The sequence below is a fragment of the Poecilia latipinna genome, unplaced genomic scaffold (genome assembly GCF_001443285.1).
Source record: "Poecilia latipinna isolate Pla-1442-1.1 unplaced genomic scaffold, P_latipinna-1.0 Scaffold349, whole genome shotgun sequence".
NCBI lineage: Eukaryota > Metazoa > Chordata > Actinopteri > Cyprinodontiformes > Poeciliidae > Poecilia > Poecilia latipinna.
In genome coordinates, this window is record NW_015112965.1 from 16,356 (window position 1) to 39,723 (window position 23,368).

Genomic DNA, 23,368 nt, shown 5'->3' on the forward strand with positions numbered 1-23,368 from the left:
ATGTGTGGATTGGATCAATATTCAGCCCCTCTAAGGCAAAACTTTGTAAAACTTTTCTGCAATTACAGTTAAAAGTAGTTTACTGGATGTTTCTTCCAGGTCTGGATATCTTTAGACTTTCGGCAGCACATTTTTTTTTTTTTTTTTTACACTTGGACATGATGATTATCTGTAGCCTAATGTTTTCATCCTTTGCTCCAGAAACAAGACTCTGCCACTCTGGATATGGAACGGGCCAACAAAGAGATTGAGATTCTTAGGAAGCAGTATGAGGCCATTTCTCAGGAGCTTAAGGAGGCGCTGCAAGAGGCAGAGGTCGCTAAATGTCGACGGGACTGGGCCTTCCAGGAGAGGGACAAGATCGTGGCAGAGAGGGAGAGCATTCGGTAAAGAATCTGTTCGAAATATATTTATTCTGCTCGTTAGTGTAGAGATTTAGATACAGAAATATTCCTTTGTAAGATCTGGCATTGTTGTTGTTTTGCAGGACGTTATGCGACAACCTGAGACGAGAGAGAGACAGGGCTGTGAGCGATCTGGCAGATGCTCTTAGAAATCTGGATGATACGAGAAAGCAGAAGAACGATGCTATGCGAGAACTCAAAGAAAAAAAGTGTGTCTTTTTTTTCCCCCTTACCTTTATTTTCCTCATGCTAGATGATAGGCCAACTACTACAAAGTTATTATCTTATCCATGAAGCATTTTGGCTACCATACTTTTAAAAAGAAAAAAACATATTTCATGTTGTTTTTCAGAGAGAAGTTGGAAGACCAGTTGGATACAGAAGCCAGATATCGCCAGCTAATGGCTCACAGTTCACATGACTCGGCCATAGACACAGACTCCATAGAGTGGGAAACGGAAGTTGTAGAGCTGGAAAAGCACAGGGTGGGAGTTGGCATGCTTTTTTTATTAATTCATTTTGTTAAACAGCAAGTTATTTAAATGTTCGGTAATTGAATATTTGTATTTTTTCCTAGGATATGGATTTGAAAGCACTTGGTTTTGATATTGCTGAATGCATAAATGATCCATATTTAACCGGAGATAGTGGGATATTTGTTTCCAAGGTGGACAAGGGAAGTATTGCAGAAGGAAGATTAAGGTAAATGTCTGTTTTACCCCTTTAGATTTAGATGACATCCTAAGGGCATTTTGATAATATCAGGAATGAAAGTAAAAGCAATCAAAAGTTGATCTCAAGTCCTTCACTGTGCAGGGTGAACGACTGGTTGTTGAAGATTAATGATGTGGATCTGACCAATAAGGACAGAAAGCAAGTGATCAAAGCTGTGTTGAGCTGGGAGGGAGTAATCAATATGGTGGTTCGAAGGAGGAAGTCACTCGGAGGACGAGTCATCACCCCAATACAGATTAACCTGGCTGGACACAAAGGTCAGTTTCTTGGTGCAGTTAAACAGTCACCTAAAGTTATAGAGTCGCTTTTGAAATGCTTTGATGAAGTATTTATTTCCCAAGGACTTTTCCAAATTTACTTAATGTTAAAACCACAATCTAATTTATATGATAGATCAATACCAAGTAATGCAAGAGTGGTATTAAAGAATAGGTCAGTTGTGCAGATTGTCATAATCATGCTGCAGGCTGTTTTAATCCGTTTCGAAAGACCCCTATAAAACACATCAAACTTTCAGATCATAATGTAACAAAATATTGAAAAGTTTAAGTGATATTGTTATTTTTCCAATTCTATACAGGCTGCTGTCACACAATTATGTTGTTGATTAACTTTAAAAGTATTTGGCATGTGTTACTAGTGTTATATTTGTCAAATTAAGCTCTTATATTATGTCTGTTCTTTTCTTGCTGTCTCAGACTGTGGAATTGGTTTGGAGAGTGGAGTGTTTGTTGCCACATTGGCTGCAGGAAGTCCTGCTGCCAGAGACTGTAATCTCGCTGTTGGTGACAGACTGTTGGCTGTAAGTATCCATCCTAAAATGTAAGTTTACTCAACTTAAGAAGCTTTTAACAAGACTGTTGGTGAGCATTCACTGTGGCCTGTAGTGCCCTCTACTGACAATAAGCACAAAATGCAGTAAGGTCCCAAACCTGTTCTGTCAGCCTTTTTTATTTTTTTATTTTGCTGGATGTTGCTATTTACTGGTGTTTTTTTAGTTTTTTTTTTTAAACAAATTAATGGGAGGCATTAAAGGTAACAAGTTTATAACAGTGGAACATTTGTATTTGTCAAAGTTTTCAGGTTTTTAAAGATAGATTTGTGTAGCTTAGCATGTTGGTGATCAGAAAACTCTTAAGATTATGCTGCAATAAGTTAAGTGTGTATTATTTATTTATTTTTTTTACTGCACGCAGATCAATGGAATTGAACTTCATGACAGATCTCTTTCTGAATGCGAGTCTCTGCTGAGGACCTGTGACAACTCTCTCAGTATCTCCCTTATGAAGGTGAATACACTCAACCTTAACAACAGAAACATAACAGCTGCAAATTAATCACTTCTGATAATGTATTCTTCATGATTGTGAGTAAATGACCTCAGGTCAGTTTTTTTTTTACCATAAGTTTTTTGTAAAATGTGTGTTTTAAGCCGAACAAATGATTCCCATTTTATGCATTAGTCTAAATCTAAAACATTTAACTGTCTAATTTCCTTCCTCAACAGTTCCTCCCTCAGAGCTCTTCTGGACAGAATTTATTTGAAGGTTTGAGGGACTCTGAAAAGACCCTGCGTCTCCAATCTGGTGAGCTCCACCCCAGAGGCTGCAGGAACTCCAAGCACAACTGCTCAACTCAAACGGACATTTGCAGCTGCAAGTCGAGCATCAGACAGGAGGAAGTATGTAAAGATGCATGCGGTTCCCTGGAAAACGGCGGCAACAGCGGCACTCATTCCCATCACAAATCCTTCTCTAACGGCTCCCAGCACTCCTGCTCTTTGTCCATGTCCCACAGTCTGTCAGAGCCTCATACAACGTTCAGCTACCAGCGCCAGGAGCTCAGTCCTCGTTCCCTTACATTCACGCCTTTGGTGTCTAACTGCAGCCCCCCTCAGCCGCCTGTGGACAGAGGACAGAGCCCACCAGTGAAGGCCGGTGGAGGAACGTGGCCTAAAGTCCTAGTTGGGGCTTCTCTCACTGAGTGCACACAGCTGTCCATCTTCAAAAAACCCAAACAGAGGAAGTCCATCTTTGAAGTAAACGCTTTCAGGAGGCCAGAGACGGCTCCTAAGCTGGACTACATGTCGAAGCATTCGCCACAGAGTTCAGCATCTGAAACTTCTCAGACGCCTCCCACCCCGCCCACCAGGAGCGACTCGTTTAGATTTAAGCATCGGCAACAGAATAGCTCTGCGTCCGACTCCACCATCACCACTGGCACGCCACCAGCCTCCCTGGCCCTGGCCGCAAGCCCCCAGGATGAGGGGTTTGTCGGAAGCCAGGAATATTACACCAACGCACCTGCAGGAAAAAGCAAAAAGAACTTCAAGGAAGAGGAGGAGAGCCGACGGCGGACCGAAGTGCAGGAAAAGAGGAGGTACAGGCCAAAGTCGGCGCCAGCTCTACGGCGGAACGTGACTCCGTTGCACATTCCTGTTCCCATGCAGGTAACTGATCAAAGCTGCAACAAGTGGATAGATTTTCATACCTAGATTTATGCAATCATACATGTTGAATTTTTTCACCTTGACTCACAGGACAATGACCCAAAACATACAGCCGAAGCTATAATGAAAAGGTTTATTTTAATGCATATTCAAGTGTAACTTTTAAATCCGATTGAATTTTCAGAGACATTTGACTGAGCTTGAGCAATTTTTCAAACAATAGGAAAAGTTCTAAATGTACAGTTTTTAGATGTGCAAATCTACTAAACGGCGTTTTGACTAAAGTCCAAAGGGTTGGAGTCTCAGTTGACAGCGTCTCAACTAAAGTTATACAGCTTTTTATTTCTCTTTCTCACTGTTTATGTTTTAATGATGTTTTTTAAATCTCTTTCTCACATGCTGTTTTTATTTTAATTATGTAAAGCACTTTGAAATGCCTTGCTGCTGAAATGTGCTATACAAATAAAATTTGATTGATTGATAAAGATATACCCCCAAAAGACTGCAGCTGCAATTGTTCTTGATAGCAATACATATAGAAACCACACTGCTTGGATTTGTTTGAAAACCATGTATTGTTTTCTCTACTTAGTTATGCCCTGTTCTGTGTTGACCTATCAAATAAAAGTAAAGTAAAGTCACTTTGTAAAGTGAGAAAATGTAAACTGGGGCAGAGGTGCATGAATACACTTTGTAAGCCCTTGTTTGTATTTATGATTTCTCGTTTTGTTTGTACACAGGCTTAGATTAAAGCAATAATTTATCGGGTTTTATTTGCTGTTCATTGTCTTCTGGCAGACTCAGGTTTCCTCTGATGAGCTTTCCCCAGAGCCAGTGGACTTGTTACGCTTCTCTCCTTTGAGAACAAATCGGTACAGCGTGCCATTTGCCCCCCCAAGCTATTTGACGGCACGTAAGTCATCGGCAGGCACATTCTTAAGTAGTTCTGATTTGCATTTAAACAGGAGCTGGCTAATTTATTTTTGTAGCTGTCTTTATTTTTTTCACTGCAAAAAAAAAAAAAAAAATTACAGCTGCAGTTGTCCTTTTATTTATTTATTTATTTTTTTAGACCTTCCACAGCGACGTGCAGCACCAGGCCCTGCAATGACTGCTGTTATGAGGAACCCAGTTTACACAGCGTGGAGCCATGAGATCCAGAACTGTCCTCCAGTTCCCAATTCAGGCCTTGATCAACATCCACAAAGGTCATATACTAGTCTGTGTATCATTTTTATGGCTGACTTCTGTATTGAACACCTTTTTTTTAATACAAGTATCATACTTTTGAATTTCCTGACTAAAAACTAATTGAGGCCTAAATGTGTAGTGCTGCATGAAAAAATAAAAAAAATAAAAACCAACCATGTACTCTCTGCCCCAGATCTCACGAACAGATGGCATGAGGCAAATTATATCTTGCTCTGGGTTGAATAATTGACTGCCAGGGGACTTGACATAGGCCTCTTTCTCCATTTTTAGCCCCCAGCAACAGGCTCCTCTCATTTTGGACCTTGGCCACAAGCGCAGTGGACACTTGAGTGAGACGAGCCACAGCCAACCACCACACAGCACCAAGTCTTTGCCCTCTGGAGCCAGACTGAGTATGTATGCTTGCTTAGCTTTGATCTAATTTCCAGTTGTAAATGTTCTCCAAGCATTAAGTGTTAAGTTTCCTGTATTCATCCGGGCAGCTATTGTCTTTCATAGTAAACAGATGATTAATTGTTCTTTTACAGTGTTTTTACAGTCTGGAAAAAGAAACTGGATTATGTATAAAATATTTCAAGACCATTGTCTGATTCTTAACCAACATCATGTTCTTCCATCAGTCTGTTCATCCACCAGTTCATCTGTCCTTTCACCCATTTTTCTGTCTTAGGAACTCCAATACAGCCTTAAAGGTTTATATATTGCTGTAACAACAGTAGTTTATCATCTGTTACATAGATTGTCTGACTTCAACTGAACATCTTCAGTCAAGATCATATTATCACAAATATTCTTATAAACAAAAGAACACCATCCATTTCTATTTCAGACCATCTGTTGATTCATCCGTTTGTCACGTTTATTTCGGTCACATATGTACTGTAAGTTTGTTCTTCTGTTCATCAATCCATCCGTTTATCCATCACCACATCTTTCATCTGTTTATCAGTCCATCCGTCCGAGCATCCATGAATTTATCTTTTGCCATTCATTTATGCATCCACCCGAATCCATCTGTATCAAACTACGTACATGGTCCAACAGTCGGCCATCCCTCTGACAAAAACATTACCCATTCATCTATCATTCTATTGATCTATCCACCCATCTGTTCATCCATTCATCTGTTCTTTCAAATGTTCCATGTTTTTTTTCTTCCCGATTCCAGATTTAAAGTTTGTGAAAATATCTTGCATAAATGAATCAAACTTTTGTATTTATTCTAAAAAAATAAAACCAAAGTCTGGAAAAGAATATTGAGTGTGTGAGAAGCTTACGTTTTCTTTGATAACCCCCACCGTTTACCCACTGAAGATGCCTGATGCTGCAAATTGTAACACAATTTGAGAAGCTCTTGGTTGTCCACAGTGGATATGTAAACGAAATCAAAAGTTTAACCCCACTCCTGTTTTAGTCCACTCAGAGCTGTAAAATACAGTCAGACTTTTTCAGCAGTTCAGAGCAATACTTCATTAAGTATAAAACCAGATTCATTGGTCTTGGGAGGCTAATGCTGATTGCTAATCCAAGAGAGACTTCTGTCTAATAACACCAGTCAATAATCTTCTAGTTTGAAAATTACTCTGACAACAGAGCCTTTAAAGCATTCCTTGTCATAATTGCTGTCTGAAATTAAAATGGCAATTGTAAGAAATCATGAGTTGTTTTTTTTTTTTGTTTGTTTGTTTTGTAAAATAGCTGCCCAGTGAAAATGTTTAAAGATTCATAAAACAGTTTTGTTTTTTAGATTGGATTTTTTTTTTTATTAAGATGGCAAAAGTCTGCTTTTTTCTCAGCCACTCTCTGAATAGCTGTTAGCTCACCCTCTGGGGTGGACTGATCTGGATTTATACGAAATGAAGATACTAAGACAGTTATCTAATACACAGAGTTTTCCAACAGGACGTCACCTCACAAACTCAAAACTACCCCTCAAAAACCTGTTATTTCCCCCACAACTTCTTTGAGAAACCTGATCTAGACCTTTTGTTAGAAATAACTAGTGGCTTCCTCTGAAACTTGACAGGCCATTTACCGTATATATAGCTCAGGTATAGACATTGACTGGTTAGGTAAAAAGTCTCAAATCCACACGACTAGCTGCCCATGGAGATGAGGATGTTTTTTATTTTTTTTGCATGGGTAACATATATTTCCTCTTTTCTTTAGGCTCTCCTGGTACTTTACAGTTTAGGGCAGAGCGGATAAAAATCCCTCCGACCCGTTACTCTCGCTCCACTGGCTCTGACAAAGGTACTTTTCAGTGCAGATCTTAAATCACCTCTCAATAAATGCTGCTGCTGTAAATCATGCGGAGCTTCGCCTCTTTTCTCTCCAGCATCTCTTTCACACTCCGAGTGTAGCAGCCCAACCCCTCCCATGTCCCCCGTCAACCTGGACACGTCGTCTTTCTCCAGCAGCCAGTCGCAGAGCTCAGTTTCTTCCCATCCCAGGATATCAGTCAGCCCTGCTCCAGTTGGTGACAGGAGGAAGGATGGGTAAGCCAGCGTCTCGCCTGCATCCTCATCCGGTCATCATTCAGTAGAGCATGACATGTTTTCCTCAATTTGTCTGCTTCATTGTGATGAAATGCTCAGATTGCTATAAACAAATCCGTCAGCCTTCGTCTCACGCTGGCTCACCATCTAACCTTATTCCTGCCTCTGTCTCTTCTCTCTGATTAAAACCTGAAATCCTTCTTCTATCACTTTGATTCTTTATGCATCTATACATATATATGTCTATTTTTTTTTCATCTACTTCTCAGATTTGTTTCTTCCTACACACCTTCTGTTAGACGTCCAGCAGGAAAGCCCTTGTTCTTCTCTTTGAGAAGCTTGAGGTGTGTTCCAGGCCACTTGTAGCATGAACAGTGTATGCACAAGAGTGTCTCAACATAATCTTTGTGCATGTGCAAATGAACGCAATAATCAGCCCTTTTTTTAGGGGCCCTCATGCATGATTTATTTACATTTCTAATGTAACCTAGAAATTAAATGTGTTTCCCTTTAGGGCATCATCTCTAATCTGCTCTGCGTGTGGTTCATAAAAATTCAGTAGAACTACTTGACTGAAGAATTAAAGCACATTCTGTTACTTTTCTGTATGATGCGGTTTAAGGCTTTTATTTAACATAATAAATGTTTTAAATTTTTTGTAATTTACAGGAGGAACGTTTGACATTAAATATGCAGTACATTGAAAAAGCATTCTCAGCCCTTAGAACCACTATCTTCAATTGATTTTATTGAAATTTTGTGTGTAGAACCAACAGAAATTAGTCCATAATTGATATTGTGAAGCCTCATCCATCGTCCGGCTGTTCCAGCTGTTAGTTCGAAGGAAATAATAAAACGTTCCACAATTGGGATATTGTCTTATAATCTAGCACTGCTTTATATCTCTTCAGTTGCAACTCTGACTTGCCTGGTGTGATCTTTGGTCTTTATGATGGTGTTTGTTCACTTGTGTCTTTTGAAAACATTGTTATTTAGGTTTCAGTGTAAAGAACACAAAATGCAAATTCACAACACACTGTTTTTTTAATTAGTAATATATCTTTAGTTTTCTCTTTCTACTTATAAATGAAGCACTACTTGTTAAATTAGCTCTCAGTAAAATACAAATAACTACTTCTGTTAGGTGCTTTAAAGATGTACTCGTTTATAAAATTTAAGTTTTATTGACATGTTTTTTGTAGAAATTAAAATCATTTTTGTGGTGCAACCTATAAACATTTATTTATTTATTGAACTTTGTGGTGTACAATTATAGGTTAGTGAATTTCTGGACCTTTTTTTTGTTTTTAAGGCCTTTTTTAGGTGAGCCACGCAATGTGACGGTACAGAAAGGAGTAGAACCGCTTGGGATCTCTATTGTCAGTGGAGAAAACGGAGGAGTGTTTGTTTCCAAAGTAACACCGGGGAGCATCGCTCATCAGGCTCGTCTAGAGTACGGAGACCAGCTGTTGGAGGTAAAGCAACTGCCATGCTTCTTCAATTTCACTTTTTTTTATTATTCTGTTTCTAATAAATCAAAGCTGTTTGCAGTTTAATGGAATCAACCTTCGCAACGCCAACGAGCAACAGGCACGGCTGGTGATTGGACAGCAGTGCGACACGGTCAGCATTTTGGCTCAGTATAATCCTCACATATGTCAGCTGGGGAACCACTCCCGCTCAGGGTAAGCTGGCGTGTTGGTTTTTGTAGTTATTTTTAAAGAAGACTACTGAACCAGAGTTGTTGCTGAAACAAATGCTGAAACCGACAGAATGCATGAGTTTCAAATTTATTTTTAACATTTTAATCTTTTACAAACTGATCACAAAGCAAAAATTCTATGGTTTTCATTGCGCAACTTTGAATTTATGAATTTTTTATTGTTTATACGTGGTCAAAATTGTACATGCTGTCTCATTTATATATAAATACATAACAATATTTGAACAAATGTCCTTTAGAAAGTTTGAGAAAAACCAGACCCTTTTGTTGCCAGTAAAAAGCTTCTGTCATGATCCTGATGGACTATTTATTGTCAGAAATGTCGAAGTTTATTTAAGTCATTGTCCCCGACATCAATCCTAATAAGGATTTGTGAAAATGCTTTGTGTAAAAGTTGGGTAAATCAGTCAGTCTAAAGGAACCATGCCATTTCTGGCAAGATAACGGGTCAAACATCCACTTGGAATCAAGCCTGAAGCTTGCTGTTGGCTATAAGAACTGTTGTTTCTCTTTACTATTTCAAAGGGCATTTGAAATAACCAAATACATTTAAACTGATGCACTCAAATCCTGTTTTAAAAAATATTGAAGGTAATTTGTGGTATAGTTTCACTGTAAAAAGAATTACTCAAATGCGTGACTGAAGGCTCAAAATTATTGATATTCTTGCTCATTATGTATTCATGGAAGCTGTTTACTAGCACCGAATGTTATAGATGACAATAGTCTAAAACAACCAGAAAGTAAATATTCAATCAGCTTGTGTAATTGAGCTAAGTCAAAAAGATTATATATATATATATGATTTTATTTTTTTTTTAAGGTCTCAAGTGGAGTCTGGTAGCAACCATCTCACTACCAGTCCAGATAATCACTCCGCCGTGGACACACTGAGCGAACAGGACGAGGGAACAATGACGCCTTCTTCCAGGCAGACTACTCCTGCCACAAGTCCACACAACTCTTTCAGGTGTCGACGTTGTTTCACTCACTCCACTGAACACTTTAAGGACATGTCTCCTTTTATTTCTTTTGGTTGTGTTCATGTTTGATGCTCACACAATATGTCTGTTCATTTCCATGTCAGAAATTGAAAAAGTTTCAGAGTAATACATTTTAAAATTGCTTATCTGCTTTACAAGCCAATTGAACGGGTTGATACTGATTTGTGTTCATGTTTTCTAGATTTTCTGGTTGTACAATAAAAGGATATTTGCCTTTTGAACATTAAGCAGCAAGTTTTGATGTCCTAAGGAGTTCAAACTTTGGTTTAATTTCAGGCTTCCAGGTTCCCTTTTACTGCGGGCTGCAGAGCCTCGCCTGGTGAGACTGAAGAGGATTGAGACAGAGCTGGGTGTGCAGATCTGTGGAGGAAATGTTTGTGGCATCTTTGTGGAAATGCTGGATGATGAAAGCCCGGCAAAGACTCCTGACGGACTGCTTACTGGAGACCTTATACTGGAGGTAAAAACAGAGTTCATCAGTGTTTGTGATGTGTAAAGAATCAGATTTACCGTAAAAATGTCGCCCAATAGTTAGAGTAAGAAATCATTGGATGCTATTCAGTTATACATTTGTATGTAGCTGCAAAATACCTCCTGTGCTGTCTAGACTTTGAAGTTCAACCTCTGTCCTTGGTGTAGCTGTCTCTGTTCCACATATTCTTATGAGTGTTACTGTAAATGTCATTGTTCTTTGTCTCTGGCAGAATTGTGTCCTATTTGTCAGTTGTACAATTGTTGTCTTCCAGTACAATGGTGTCAGCATGAAGAATAAAACTAAAGAAGATGCTTACCTGGAAATGTTGAAACCAGCTGATGAAGTCATGTTCAAGGTCCAGAACTACGGGGACAGCCTTGCTGTCATCAAAGAATCTCAAGGAGACGGATTTTTCATCAGGTGCTTAGGGTTTAAGCATTTTGTACTGCTGTTTCCTAAATAAATAAATGTTAAGCCTGGGGAAAAAATATAGGAGCCCCATTAAAAAGTAAAAGCAGAAAGATTATGCAATTTAAGTTTAATAAATGAGACGTTTTTTCTTGTCTTATGTCATACGTGTGGTTCAGAATTAAATATTTTGCATGTTAATATTTGAATGAACACATTTATATTTTGTCAGAGTGCTTTATGAGCGGGTTGCAGAAGCGGAGCAGGAGCTGAGCTTTAAGAAGGATGACATCCTGTATGTTGAAGACACTTTACCAAATGGCAGCTTTGGCTTCTGGATGGCCTGGCAGCTTGATGAGAATGCACAGAGGCTGGAGAGGGGACACATCCCAAGCAAATACATGCAAGTCCAGCCAACGGCAATGAATTAGTTTGTTTTTAAATCAGTTTTTGTTTGAATGTAATTAACCATATTAAGCTCATAATTTCAAGTAAGCTCACGTGTCTCATCTTGTAGATAATAAAATGGCTTCTGTGTTTGTCAGAGCTCAGTAATTTTAGAATTATTCACTACATTATTGAACATTTGACATCATCTGCGCATGTCAAATGTCTCTTAGGATGGATCAGGAGTTTTACAAAAGACACGGCTTGGCTGACATGAAGGATGAGAACGGAACCAGTAAGTCCATGTCTGCTGCTGCTCGGAGGTCGTTTTTCCGTCGGCGGCTGAAGCACAAACGAAGCGGCTCCAAGGATGGGAAGGACCTGATGGCTCTCGACTCCATAAGCACAGATTCTTTGCCCATCCCGGAAGGTGAGATCACCCCCTCCCCCCCAGAAATATCTTCGACTAATTTCAGATCTGACCCTAATAGTCATTGACCAACTTCAAAGTTTTACTGAATCTTGTCTATTCCAAACAATTTCAGAATGAGGTTTACAGCAGATATTAGAATGACCTACTCAAAGTCCAGCCCTTTATTATCTTTATTCCCAGCTTCCTGCTCTGAATTAGAGAGTGAGAATACACTATTTCTGCACTGCCGCCTGGGAAGTCAGAGATAGAACTAAAGAAGTACATTTAGTTCCAGAACATTCCTCTCAGGTTAAAATAATGAATCCCTTTAAAGTTCATTTCTGTACGTCATGCTCAGATGGAATGGGTCTGATGTACCAGCGGGTTCAGAAGGTGGACTGCTCGTCCCCCAGACCGGTGCTGATCTTGGGTCCGTTAATGGAGGCCTGTAAGGACCTGCTGGTGACAGAGGCTCCTGCTAACTTCTGCCGCTGCTTGCCTGGTGAGTGTGCTAACCAGACACACTCACATAAAATGTATTAATATAACATTGTACTGAAGCCAGAAAATAATTAGATAAGCTAAATAAGTTTGATTGTATTTTTTTGTTGTTCTCAAATCTAGAAATCATGAAGGCATCCCAACAGGCGATAGAGCGAGGCGTGAAGGATTGCGTGTTCATCGATTACAAACGGAGGAGCGGCCATTTTGATGTGACAACTGTTGCATCAATAAAGGAGATCATAGAGAAGGTAAAGCTTTTTGCTCATGTCATCAGTGGGTATCTGTGCATCAGACTGTCAGCTGAAGGTTGTCCTAGAACAGCAAAGTTTTGTATGGCAGCTCAACTGTTCTTCCTCCTTGTATCTACAGCCATGCCATGGTGGTTGAAAAGTAAAGTGAAGTATAAAAGCAGAAAAACTTTAAATTATTATGGATTCCAAATCCATAAATGGTAGAAATATATTTATATTTTATAAATATATGTTTAGCTAAATCTTGACCAACATTTTGCTTTGCACCATCCCTCATTTCTCATGCAGTTTTTTTGCTGTCATTCTCTCATAGGACTGTCACTGTTTACTTGACATTGCTCCTCACGCCATCGAACGTCTTCACAGCGTTCACATCTACCCAATCGTCATATTCATTCGATACAAAAATGCCAAGCAGATAAAGTGAGTAATCCCATGGCCCTGGAAGCATGTGTGGTTCACCTTTCATTTTCTGGCCTGAGGATATGTTTGATTTGATTTGTGTTTGTCTTGAAGCTGCTGTTTATTGATTAGAATTACAGTTTAAACCTTGAACGACGTTTTCTCTGAGCCGTTTTTTTTTTTTTTTTTTTTTTTTTCATTTCATTGGATTTGATCAGCCGGTGATTCTGAAAGAAGTCTTCCGCACGGGAAGATTTAATCTGTTAAACTCTCATCATGTTATTTTTGTGCGCAAGCGCATAAGCACAGACACAAATGAGAACAAGCTCTCATGCTTTCGAGGCCTCTCTCACACTCACACACACATATACACACACACACACACACACACACAAATGGCTGCAAATTTATGAAACTGCAGCAGTTGAACGTGGCCGAGATTGATTCCTGCTAAGCCTTCAATGTCATCAGCTGAGTGCCAGCTGTCCTGGGAGGGGCTTCCTGGAGCTTGTGTGGGTGGCTGTAATTTCCACCTGGACTGATGGAGCAGCTGACAATGGCTTCAAGTATTTAATGTGACCTTTATAGTCAAGGAGGCAGCAGTAGACTTTGATCATGAAAACCAGTATGACCTCTTCTGTAATGAATGTTTAGGTATTAAAAGATTTCCACTGTTTAGTTTCTTTTTTTTTGCAATTAAAAACAAAAAGTTCTTCAAATTTCAGATATCACGTTCTATGTATTGACTCGACACACTGAATACAAATGTACTCGCGCTACACAACTTTGTAGCGCGAGTACAAAATGATCGTTATAAAAATAATAGTTTTAAAATCTCAATAAAATACATGAAGGTCTGAGGTTGTAATATGACAAATGTGAAAGAGTTCAAGGGTTATGAATACTTGGCACTTTTTGTTGCTGTTCATTTTGAATCCTAAACGTCTTCAAAATTATAAAAATGTAGTGCATATTAGAGGAATTTGAACAAAAGTTATTCATCTTTGAAGCAATAAAGTGACAAACACGACTCTTAATCTAAATGCGGTCAATAAAAATATATTTTGGGATTTATAGATGCTCTGGTTTGTTGCAGCGTTTCTGCAGCTTTTTATGAAGCTGTGTGGAGGTGCTAACCGTTGTGGATATTTTCTCCTCAGGGAGCAGAAGGATCCTCTTTACCTGCGGGATAAACTCTCTCAGAAACATTCCAAGGAGCAGTTTGAAGCGGCACAGAAAATTGAGCAGGAGTACAGCCGGTTCTTCACAGGTTAGTGGAAATGATTTATTTTGATTGTAATGAACCGACTCCTAGCTTTGATATGGAACGTACGCAAACATCCGTTTCAAGCCGTGAGTGTGAAGGTTATCCGAGTTGTGCCCATCTTCCTTATCAGATCAGGGTTAAAGATTTACGATCTGGAGCAGCAGACAATCTGAAACCCACAACTGTCCAGCTGATTAATGAGAACAAGAGGAGGCAACTTATGGCAAACAGCTTTGGGAGCAAACACACCGCTGATCCTTTAAAACAGGAGCAGGTTGCTGGCTCATTTTCTCAAAAATGGGAACACAAACCAGTTTTTATCTGGTAGAGACAATTGAGAGGAAAATATTCTTGTTAATTCCAAAGATTTGAGCTTGAATTATTTTAATGCCACCGTCTCATTTAAATAACTGGAAACTAGAACATCTCTTTGTGTAATGATTTTCAAAATCCACATTGATGAACAAGTAATTTTATAAATTTCAGTCCTCACCCAGTCTAGGATCGAGTTGCTAAAAGAAATTATTTGCTTTGTCACACTATCTCTTTACATCGGTATGACAGAAACAAATGGGTTAGTAATAAGACTTTTGCAGAAACTCTGATCAGCTTAAAAATAACATTTAAAAGAAGAACGTTTAGACAAAACACTCCCCGCTGAATAAAACGGTTTGGTTTTTCAAATGGCTTTTAGAATTTTTCTTATCCCATTGTCTGGTTCTACTTTTCAGACGTTTTATTTACTAGTCATAAGTTAAGTTAATATTTGACTTGGATGCTTATCATGTGAATATTCCTCCCCCACCCTCCACTGTGTTGCAGGCGTTGTCCAAGGAGGCAGCGTCTCCTCCATTTGCACTCAAATCACGACCATCGTGGAGCACGAGCAGAATAAAGTCCTCTGGATTCCAGATGGAGCACCATAGAGATTTCATGCCACTCTCACATTTATGTAGCATTTTATTATAATTTTTTTTAATCATAGGGTGCACTACAAATCGCTGACACTTCCGTTAATGTCCAAGGCTTACTCAATTTTACAAACATCAGCACAGATGATGGTAATCATGCAATATTCCCACTAAATTAGTGACATTGGGAGCAGCAGATAGGTTTGTTTACACTAGTATTTGATACTTGAATGTTCTGTTCTCCCTCAGATGTGGTAGCACTCCTTAAATTCCTTTTTGTTGCCATAAAATAATGTTGGACCACAGTGAAGACCATATTCCTGAAGTGATGATGGACTAGACTTCAATGCTCTCTTCCTTTTCTATATTTATATGCATTTTCTCCACATTTACTTTTGTCTAATTATTAGGAAGAATGTTTTCCATTTAATTTCTATTTATAGAGGAGAAAATTGTCTCTTCCTTACATTTTGTTTTGTGGTATGAAGGTTCCCTTTCCATTTCATTCCTCTTAAATAACATTGTGCCAATCCAGGTTTTGTCTTCCAGTTGTGACACTATGTCCCCTGCTTATGTGTTTCAAATTCTGCCAGTATAGTTTTTCTTTAACTTAAATTGAAAAAAGGGACTATTTTTTATTTTTGAATATCATAGATGGCTGTCAGTTAAAACACACCCACAGGTACCTTGTGATTCATCCTGGCACATTTCGTCTTGGATAAAACACTTGCGATGAGTTGAAGGTTAATATTTCCTTTAAAAATAATAAAAACTAACTATAGTTGAACTGCAAACATTCTGTGAATTTGTTCAAAAGTAATTTGTGTGTGTGTGTTTTTGTTGTTGTTTTGTTTTGCTTTTCTTTTTATTTGATCAACTGGAAGACTTTGTTAAAGTTAACCTACTCACCACCAGAGGGTGCAATCTACCATTTCAGATAAGTAAGATGTACTTTTTTTGATCACTTTTTTAGGTGCTTGTCTAGGAGGATGTCTTTTGTACTGAATTAAACTTAATTTAATTCAGTACAAAAGGTTAAACTGTAATTAAATGGAAAGGATAGCATCAGGGGATGTCTCTTAATTTTGATGATAATGGTTAACAACTTATGACAACTCAAAATTAAATTTTTCAGAAAAGATTTTTTTAACACTGGAATGCTTTGTTACAGTTTAAGGTGCTTGGCTGATGCCTTGACTGTTGACCACCAGATCTTAAGATTCTCTACAAGGGGGAGTAATCCATAAAATGGTGCTGCTGAAAGAAAAACTGGGTGTTGCAGAATGCTGTATCAAAGCATATTAATAGAAAGTTTAGTGGAATAAATACAACACATGTTCAGGTGTCATATCTGTTGCAATCCTGATGTAAATCTGATCTATTACAAAATACGAAAGAAGGCATCACCAGTTCGTTTTGCAACAGGTGACCTTGAACCTTAAAGTAATGTTTACTTTCAGTAATTTGATTCAAGAGGAAATATATCGTGTTTAGTACCAATTTATATTTCAGCTTTACTATTTTAATATTTGGTCTGGGCTTCTTTTGCATGAATCACCAATGTGGTGTGATGTGGAAGAGATCAGCCTGTGGCTCTGCTTAGGTTTCGTGGAAGTCCAGCTTGCTTTAGTTATGGTCTGCAGTTCGTCTGTATTGTTTAATCTCCTCCTTCAGGATACAAGGTGGATACTTTATGGGGTTTAGTTTAGGTGGGTTTTCTAGCCAGTCAAGCACAGTGATAAAAGAGCATTAAACCATGTATTGGTGGAAGAGAGGACAAATGTCACATCATGCTGGGAATGGTAATCATGGAAGCATAAAGTACTGTGAAATTCATGAAATGCTGACTTTGTATTTGAAAAAACATTGTGAACCGACACCAAAAAAAAAAAAAAAATCTCCCTACCCAAATCATCAAACTGTGGAAACTTTGCATCAACTTAAGCAGAGCCAAATTCTTAAATATTGTTTGGGTCACATTCCTCTCATGTTATACACTTTGTCCTGCCACTAAACTTTAAAGCAATCTCCATGTGCAGTACTCAGAATTTATTAACTTTTTATTTGATCATCATCTTGAGGACAACGGTTGGCTGAAACATTTTTTTTTATGTCTAATTTGTGTAATTTTGTGGGAGACCATTTTTAACTGAAATAAACGCTGGAAATGTGTGCAAAGAATGTACGAAGCAAGTTTTAGACGGGTGGCCATTGTCCCACCTGGATCCCCCCCCTTGGTGGCGCCACTGAACGAAAAATCCTTTTAAAAGCATATTTTAAGGTTTCAGTGTTTAAAATATTTATAAAGGAAGACAGGGGTTCGAAATGTATCGTCCAGGTGATGAAGACGTCTCCCCTGAGTTATTGTCTGTAGACACCAAAGTTGGTCATAAAACATTGATGAACCGGTCCCTATAAATAACTGGGAGCATCTACGTCTGCTGTTGATGGCTCCTCCCCCATAGCTACCTGTAAATCTGCGATGCCATCTTCCAACAAATGGATGAGACAGGCGGCCGCTAGAGCTAAAACAAAATCACATTAAGCGAAATCTTTTATCCTTTTTACAGAATATTTTAGCTTTTCACCGTGAGGAGCGCATTCAACAGTGCGCAGGACAAGAGGAGCTGCTGAAAGCTGCGCCGTCAAACAAGGTGGAGGAGTGAGTGAATCATCGACTGACGAGGACAGCGCTCCCCTTTTCTTTCTGTGATAATAAGCAAACGGATCAGAAATATAGGGAACGCTACGTTTTTATTTTATTTATTTATTTTGGACCACGAACATAATGTGATTTTTTTTTTTTACGCACAGATCAAACTGATGACGCGCAACTCGTGCCGTGGACGCGAATCTTGAGGCGCACCTTGCTTTCAGAAGTTTCTTCTTCTTATTCCCCGTCTCTCGGTCGTCCACCTAACTTTAAACAACCTTCCTCTTTTCGTGAATGCAGATGAGCGGTAGCGGGAAAGGAGAGCAAGGCGCGGCGATCAAACATGCCTGAGCCACTGTGGCATCAGGGGGCGCTGGCTGGAGCTCCCCGAAGCGCCTGAATCTCTCTCGCTCTCTCTCCATCCAAGTTGATTTGTTTGCTCAAAGGGGCCAGCAGGTGACCAGAAGTCCGTGATGGCAAAGAAAGGAGAGAAATACAGCCCGGACCCCTCGATCCACATGTCCAAGATGAATGTGGTCATCCCGTTCTCGCCCGACGTGCCCTGTGACAGCAGCGGTCAGCGGATGTGGTGGGCTTTCCTCGCCTCCTCCATGGTCACTTTCTTCGGGGGGCTCTTCATTATCCTCCTGTGGAGGACCCTAAAGTACCTGTGGACCGTGTGCTGCCACTGTAACGCCAAGAAGAAGGTAGGTTTGGTGAGGCTCGGTTCCCACGGGGGATGAAATTTATTATGGGTTTTATTCCTGGTGAGTGGAGCAGTGCGTGACAACAGCGTGTCCAGTCAGTTTGATTTATAAAATGTAATTAAATCAGTGCCGAGGCCCCCCCATCAACAGAGCACAGAACATGACTGAATAATAAACTCTGCTATTCTTGGTCTAATGCAAAGGTTCCCAAATTGTGGGGCGCGGGAAACCGTCTGGATGGATGAAAAAAAAAAAACTAAAGCATGAACGCTGTATGCGCTCGGTTTTTACCTTAGAATGGCCAACTGTTATTCCTCTGTTAATTTGATACAGTCGGGGCTTCCACACTTCCCATATCTGTGTCCTCTGTCACTTTTATCAGCAGTTAAAACTGTTTAATCCGTTGTTAACATGTGGTAACCTGTTTTTCCGAGCCGCCTTTAAACGCAACATGAGCGCTACGACGCTCGCGCTGTGTTTCCACCTGTGAAGGAGACCTGCTGCTGCTGTGGAGCTACGTAGGTTTGTGTTAGAATCACGGCAGCAAAACGCAAAGAACTTTTCACAGTTTTTTCCCCCGAACTAACCGACTGAGTTGAATAAAGCTGTTGGATGCAGGTAATGTTTGCTAAATGATGACTAGCTAGCTAACAGCACCTTAAGCTTAACAAGTAGCCTGTAGGCTACCGATGTTGTTGTCTATGTCCAGCTACATACATTCATTTTGCCCCCCAAAAAAGTCGATTCCCCCGCCTCCCACTTCCCTTATTCTTAGAGACAGGGAGTCTATAAGAATCTTCCGCACCCCCTCCCAGACGTTGTTCAACCAGACAGCTATTTGTAATCCATAGGGGGGGGGGGCAGAAAATGTTTGGAAACCACTGGGGCGGGGGCCCCAGGAGAAAACGTTTGGGAACCACTGGTCTAATGTGACACTCTGTAATGGTGCTAGAAAGATTTTTACTTCCAACACTGAGAAAGGTGGAGTCTCTTCACACTTGTTGGTAGATAAACTTCTATTTAACGTGGTTTGATCAGAAAAGTGATCCAAGATGGCACAATCCCCATCAGCAACGCCCTTGATTAAGTTATGCTGATCATTCTGGTTTTGATTATTATTATTAATTATAATAATAATGTTCCAATCTGTAGTTAAAGATATATGAGAGACTCAATTGAGATATATGATATAAGATATATGAGAGACTCAATTGAGTCTCTCATATATCTTTAACTACAGTGCCTTGCGAAAAGTATTAATTCTCCTAAATATATTTTATTTTTTATCACGTTTTAGCAACAAAGTGCATTTTACCAGTAAGTACTTCCTAATTTGGGAATTTGAAGGACAATGTTTTTTTTTTTTTTTTTACTGGAAAGTGTGGTGTGCATTTTTATCCAGTCACCCAAGTGAGGGCTTAATGCAAAATTTTCTCCCTACAATTACAGTTGTGGTATTGGTTTTCTGCCACACATGAAAGTTTGCATGACAACCAAAAGTTACATCTTAGTTTCTTCTGATTCGAACACATTGTTTGACGTGATGGCTGTCTCCTACATGGTTTGTGGGGGGGGAAAAAAACCCCTCTTCCATAAAGGCCAGATTTCTGCATCCATGTTTTGGTTACTCCTCTGACATGATGAAATGTTGGAATGTTTTGGTGACGATACTTTTCTAAGAGCTAAAATTTCAGTAGACAAAGGGTTTCATTTTCAACAGAGATCCATTTAAAACAAAAACATGTAAAATAACAATGTTCAAAAAGACAATAGGCATCACAATTAATACAGTAAATTAAATTACCTGAATTTATCCAATCAAAGTAATATACTCATAATGACACCATTAAAAAATAGGGTCAACCAGTTATGCTTTCTCCATGTGTTTGAAAAAACAAAACATAAGTTAAATTAAGCTGCACAGCTTCAGGCCCTGTTGTAATTGCTCAAATCAAAGAACCAATGCAAGAAAATCCACTTCCACCCCATTTCTTGTTCCTGTAGGAAAACACCATCTGTAATAAGTTATGACTGTAGTCTATGGTCGCTGGTGCTAAGAAGCAATATACAGTGGCTTAAAACCAAACATTGATTCGCAAACAAATGTATATAAACATATACCAAAGTACCTGCCTGTGTGCGATCAGTGAAGGCTGGTTAACCTGAGTACAAAGTGCGACTGTGGCTGAACTTTGAGGTTCCACGATGAACAGCATCCAAATGTGCTAATGTTCACTTGTGATGCTGACAGTGTCTGGGGGAGGGGAATGCAAATGCTACTTTCCATTTATTATGCATGCCCGTCAGGTTTCCTTATGAATATTTTTGTTTCGGGGCTTTTCTCGCAATCCATAATAAATTGTCAGAATTGCTCAGAGTTGTGGCTACTTAATTTACCTTTTTCAAGCACAAATGCATTCAGATAGAAAACCACCAGAAGCTCAAGTTCAAAGAAAACACGAGCCCGTGAGGAGTGGAAATGTAATCTTTTGGTGTTTGGGACTTCTCTCTGTGCAGAGTGAAATTTCCTGTGTAAACTACACAAAGGCTTCACTTATAATAACTATGAATTAAAACTAGCCAATTAACTGTTTTTACAATAGACGTCTCATGTTTAAGTTCAACTATGTCATCCTCGAAGGATAATTAGAGTGTACACCAACTCTTATTATACAAGTTGTAAATGCATCTTAGTAGCTTTGTATTTTAAGTCTCAGTGTCCCTGATTGGTCCTCCGCCGTGGGGAAGATCTAATCCATCATCCCAGGGAGCACTTTGTCGGATTTCGGGATATCTGACGAGGAATGACGTCTGCTTAGAACAATGAGGTGGACCGATGAAACTTTGTATGTTGCTTTGTCTCCAGAAAACATAAATATGTAAAGATTGTTCAACTGTGAGAGGCAATATACAGACAACAGCTCAGATTTATCTCAGCTATGACTACAATGACGTTTGTAAGCTCGAACCTGAAATTTTGAAAATGATTGTCCACCATTTCTTGATTTAGCATTGGTTATGCTTGTAGTTATTGACTGCTTGTAGTGTTTATTTTTCAAAATGAAAGCTAAATTTGTTGCTTCTTGATACTGAAGGACAAAGATAGGCTGCTAGTTTAGCCTGAGGAGGAGTATTTAGTCTCTGTTTAATAATCCGTTTATCAGAGAGTTAAATATAAATGTGAGCATTATGGAATTGTTTATATTGCCAGGTTGTCTGATATTCATATGGAGCTACCTTTTTGTATACACATACTATAGTGGAGGGATCATCTGTTTCAATCTGAGAGCAGCTGAATGTAATTAGTTTAGTTTGAGTTCAGAACCGGTTCAGTTCTAGTGGTAATCGCTGCAGTGACCTAAAAGCATCCTGTAAAACTTCTGGAGCTTGATTAAAGGATGACACTGCTATATAAACGTCTCTGTCATCAACATATAAATGTATTTTGACTGCAGGGATTCATGCAGTGCCAGTGCCTCTTAAGTACTGCTTGTTCCAACTCTTTTTTTTTTTTAAACCTAGGCTCTCAGTGTTCTTCTACAAAGAGCAGAAAAACTGAGGAGCAAAAGGGCCAAAATCCAACAATTACTTGTTGAAATATTGATGTACATGTAACAATGTAAACAGAATTGTGCTAAATACATTAAATTTATAATGTAGCTACACTCATGTAAATGTGTCAATAATAAATAAACTTATTGCATGTTTGAATATAAATTTAGCAAATTATTAAGCTGAAGCTTTAGTGCCTATATAGTAAACTTACTACATTATGAGGGTGGCCATTTTTTACATTCCTGGAAAAAGGGAAAATAATACATTATGGTAATATAACTGTAAAAGACAATATTATATAGTTTTTTTAGCAACAATTTTTCAGCTTTTATAATAAAAGTAATTCGACCACATTTTAGTTGTTTTTGTTTTTTTCCAATTACCTTGAAAATGTGGTTTTGTTACTAAAGTTGTGGAATTGTCTGGCAAATAAATAAAAAAACAAGGTGAAAATATAAATAACTTTTAAAAGCATGCATTTTTAAACAAATATCAAGATGAAGAACTATTTAGTTGAGGATGAAAATCATAAAAAGACAGAAATGTTGTAATAATATCTCACAGGCTGATATCCATTTCCAAGAATGCCAGCTATTCATCCATAACTGCAGGTTTTCTCTTTTGAGTGGCATGTGAACATTTAACAAATGTTAATTTTAAACCACGCAAAAAGTTAGCGGTCTATTTCCTAATTTGCTAATTTTTTTTTAACAAAACATTTCACATAGCCGTCAAAAGAGAAAAACTAAAAAAAAAAAAAATAAATAAATAAATAAAAAAAAAAGGTTGGTATTAGTTCTTTAATTTCCACAGCTTACCAATATTTCCATGTGATTTAAAAGAGAGCAGTCAGATTTTTTGTTTTCCTGCTTTGATTTTTGCCAAGTGGAGCGAGTGAGCTCCACCAACCTGTTGTGCTGCTCTGTGGGAGTGAGCCATAGATGGATCATCCTTTCACTCAAATCTACCCATTTCCTTTGCATTTTACTTTCTCTTACACTCCTGGCATTCGTTTTCGATCTTTCCTTCCCCGTCGTCTTCTTAAAATCCTCTGTTCCTCGTCCAAGAATCGGTCTCACTCCAAAGAGTCAGAAATGCAGTGTCAGGTGCTTACAGTATGCGCCATATGAATAAGTGTTTTGGTTGCTAAGCAACTAGGAAGCAATGGATTTCATTATAAGAGTAAATGTCCGTGTGTTATGCAGTTGTCGAGGCTGTGAGATGTGGCAGATTGTGTTGGAGGAACAATCCACCCCGCTCCCTCCCTGCTCTGCATGTCATTAACAGGTCAAACAGCAAGATTTTGGAGAATGCCTCACAGAAACGAGTTGATAATCTGTTTGATCCTTCACTAGATTCCACCTCGCTTGTCATTTGCCACCCGCTGTTCTGACCGATCTGACACTGAGGC

At 38.9% G+C, this 23,368-nt stretch overlaps 2 protein-coding genes across 24 annotated transcripts in view; both read left to right on the top strand.

The window, feature by feature from the left end:
* LOC106949527 (disks large homolog 5-like) overlaps positions 1-15,859 on the top strand; it is a 30,991-nt gene extending 15,132 nt beyond the window's left edge. For 3 of the 4 annotated variants that reach the window (XM_015035810.1, XM_015035811.1, XM_015035809.1), the window contains 26 exons: positions 202-386; positions 488-613; positions 757-889; positions 982-1,106; positions 1,221-1,396; positions 1,838-1,941; positions 2,336-2,428; positions 2,647-3,588; positions 4,387-4,501; positions 4,661-4,796; positions 5,071-5,192; positions 6,970-7,053; positions 7,139-7,298; positions 7,568-7,642; positions 8,611-8,773; positions 8,850-8,983; positions 9,845-9,991; positions 10,302-10,485; positions 10,772-10,920; positions 11,141-11,311; positions 11,529-11,725; positions 12,066-12,209; positions 12,332-12,459; positions 12,776-12,885; positions 14,025-14,134; positions 14,954-15,859. In XM_015035810.1, the coding sequence (XP_014891296.1) occupies positions 202-386; positions 488-613; positions 757-889; positions 982-1,106; positions 1,221-1,396; positions 1,838-1,941; positions 2,336-2,428; positions 2,647-3,588; positions 4,387-4,501; positions 4,661-4,796; positions 5,071-5,192; positions 6,970-7,053; positions 7,139-7,298; positions 7,568-7,642; positions 8,611-8,773; positions 8,850-8,983; positions 9,845-9,991; positions 10,302-10,485; positions 10,772-10,920; positions 11,141-11,311; positions 11,529-11,725; positions 12,066-12,209; positions 12,332-12,459; positions 12,776-12,885; positions 14,025-14,134; positions 14,954-15,057 (4,317 nt within the window). In that variant the 3' untranslated portion in view covers positions 15,058-15,859. The remainder of the gene's footprint in view (positions 1-201; positions 387-487; positions 614-756; positions 890-981; positions 1,107-1,220; positions 1,397-1,837; positions 1,942-2,335; positions 2,429-2,646; positions 3,589-4,386; positions 4,502-4,660; positions 4,797-5,070; positions 5,193-6,969; positions 7,054-7,138; positions 7,299-7,567; positions 7,643-8,610; positions 8,774-8,849; positions 8,984-9,844; positions 9,992-10,301; positions 10,486-10,771; positions 10,921-11,140; positions 11,312-11,528; positions 11,726-12,065; positions 12,210-12,331; positions 12,460-12,775; positions 12,886-14,024; positions 14,135-14,953) is intronic. The other variant, XM_015035812.1, reaches the window with a different exon arrangement.
* A 1,638-nt stretch (positions 15,860-17,497) lies between these two features.
* The window catches only part of LOC106949528 (calcium-activated potassium channel subunit alpha-1-like), a 96,496-nt gene continuing 90,625 nt past the window's right edge, over positions 17,498-23,368 (top strand). For 12 of the 20 annotated variants that reach the window (XM_015035818.1, XM_015035819.1, XM_015035823.1 and 9 more), the window contains exon 1: positions 17,499-18,402. In XM_015035818.1, coding sequence (XP_014891304.1) covers positions 18,169-18,402 — 234 coding nt within the window. In that variant the 5' untranslated portion in view covers positions 17,499-18,168. Of the gene's footprint in view, positions 18,403-23,368 lie in introns of all 20 variants that reach the window. The other 8 variants (XM_015035813.1, XM_015035820.1, XM_015035817.1 and 5 more) reach the window with 1 other exon arrangement.